Source organism: Ixodes scapularis, unplaced genomic scaffold (assembly GCF_016920785.2).
Source record: "Ixodes scapularis isolate PalLabHiFi unplaced genomic scaffold, ASM1692078v2 PGA_scaffold9__187_contigs__length_104089568, whole genome shotgun sequence".
Classification (NCBI taxonomy): domain Eukaryota; kingdom Metazoa; phylum Arthropoda; class Arachnida; order Ixodida; family Ixodidae; genus Ixodes; species Ixodes scapularis.
Window position 1 is genome coordinate 13,370,748 of NW_024609884.1, and position 1,792 is coordinate 13,372,539.

General features: G+C 45.8%; 1 protein-coding gene across 1 annotated transcript; it reads right to left on the minus strand.

The window, feature by feature from the left end:
* Positions 1-918: 918 nt before the first annotated feature.
* LOC120836631 lies at positions 919-1,461 on the minus strand (the record flags this gene model as incomplete). Its single annotated transcript, XM_040205636.3, has 1 exon — positions 919-1,461. A coding segment is annotated over one exon (543 nt), but the record flags the coding sequence as incomplete, so codon positions are not given.
* Between the last annotated feature and the right edge of the window lie 331 nt (positions 1,462-1,792).

The window sequence follows — 1,792 nt, forward strand, 5'->3', positions numbered from 1 at the left end:
TATAGATTTCACATTTAAATATTCTAAGCTTAAATGGTAAAGCAAAATGGCTAGGTGGCGTAAGCTACCGCCGGATGCAAAGGGCTCACCCGGATTCATCCATCCATCCATCCCGAGAAATGCTCTGTGCTACGAGATCCTCGCGCTTCAAATCTGCGACCGGGCACTCTATGGCTCCGTCGTCGAACTGCCAGGCTTCGTGAGTATAGAGAAGGCTATGCTACTGCAGACGCCAGCACATGCAGCGTGTCTAACGTATACGACACTCGCAGCATGCCTTTTGGTACTTGGGTAATTTAGCAAATGTTATATTTCAAGCATAGCGCCCCGACTGGTTCCCTATGCGTGTCTGCGCGTGCAGCGTGCGCGTGAACATAGATTTGGCAGGCTTGCAACAGCACGGGCTTGTGCGCACAAGCAGAGATATGACGGCGACCAGTCGCCTTGACTTCTAGCTGGTGACCTCTCAGAGTTTGTGCGTACAGTACGGTGGGCGCTTCGCTCACTTCCCTAAGTGAGAAACGCGCACGTTTTGGGCAGTGGAGGCGAGAGAGAGAGAGAGAGAGAGAAATTGGTTTATTGGAAAGGAGAAGAGGTTATCCCGCGAAGATTGGCAGGATGGCTACTTCACACTTAGGGGAGGGAAAGAGGGGAGGTATAGATTATAGAGAGAGAGAGAGAAGAAAAAAAAAAGGAAAAAAATAAAAAGGTATGTACACATATATATACATACTTATATACATTCATCTATGCACATATATACATGTATATACATACACACATGCATACACACACACACCTATGTGCATATATATACATATATATACATACATACACACATGCATATACATACATATGCATAAAGGAAAAGAAAATTCTGTCCGTTATTGTTTGTTCATGTAAAAGTATGTTCTGGGTTTAGAGTATTCGGTCCAGTTTTGTTTTCTTAAGAAAGCGGATGAAGGAGGTCGTTGATTTGACCCTTTCCGATGCGGAGTCCCATGGTCCGAGCAGGTGAGTCAGGGAAAGTGGTTCTCCGTTGGGAAGATGGAGAGAATTTGCCAGTTCATTTCGTTGACTTGTGTATAGGCTACACTGGCACAGGACATGTTCGAGTGTGTCTGTGACGGCACAGTTCTCACAGAGAGGAGAGTCTAGCTGGCCGGTGAGGTTGAGATAGGATCCCGTTGAAGCTACGTTGAGTCGTATTCGGTGGAGCGTGGTTTCAGTCCGGCGTTTAAGGCCGCGGGGTGAACGAAAGACAAGGAAGGGGTCAATGCTGTGCAGGTGTCTGTAATAATAAAATGGATTTGCCCAGAGGGAACTTATCATAGTTTTAGCAACACAGTTGATTCTTGCCCTAGCATCTGTACGAGAAAATGGGATTTTTAAACCAGAATTACGTCGGTGAGCATCTTTGGCAGCTAAATCAGCACTTTCATTGCCTTGGATACCACAGTGGCTTGGAATCCATTGTAGCATCAGACTATGCCCATTTTCGATAGCCTCCTGGTGCAGTTTCAAAATTTGATGAACGAGCTGTGCGTTGATGTTCTTGTTTTTAGTGGATTTGAGGCTCTGAAGAGCTGCCCTAGAATCGGTAAAAATTGACCAATCTCGTGAGTCGCATGCAGAAATGAAGCGAAGTGCTTCTCGAATCGCTACTAATTCTGCTGCTGTTGATGATGTCGTGTGACCCAATTTTCCATGAAGTCTCCCATTGATTGATGGTATTGCGAAGCTGTAACTGGAGCTTTCGTCAGTGCAGGACCCGTCGGTATAGACATGTGTT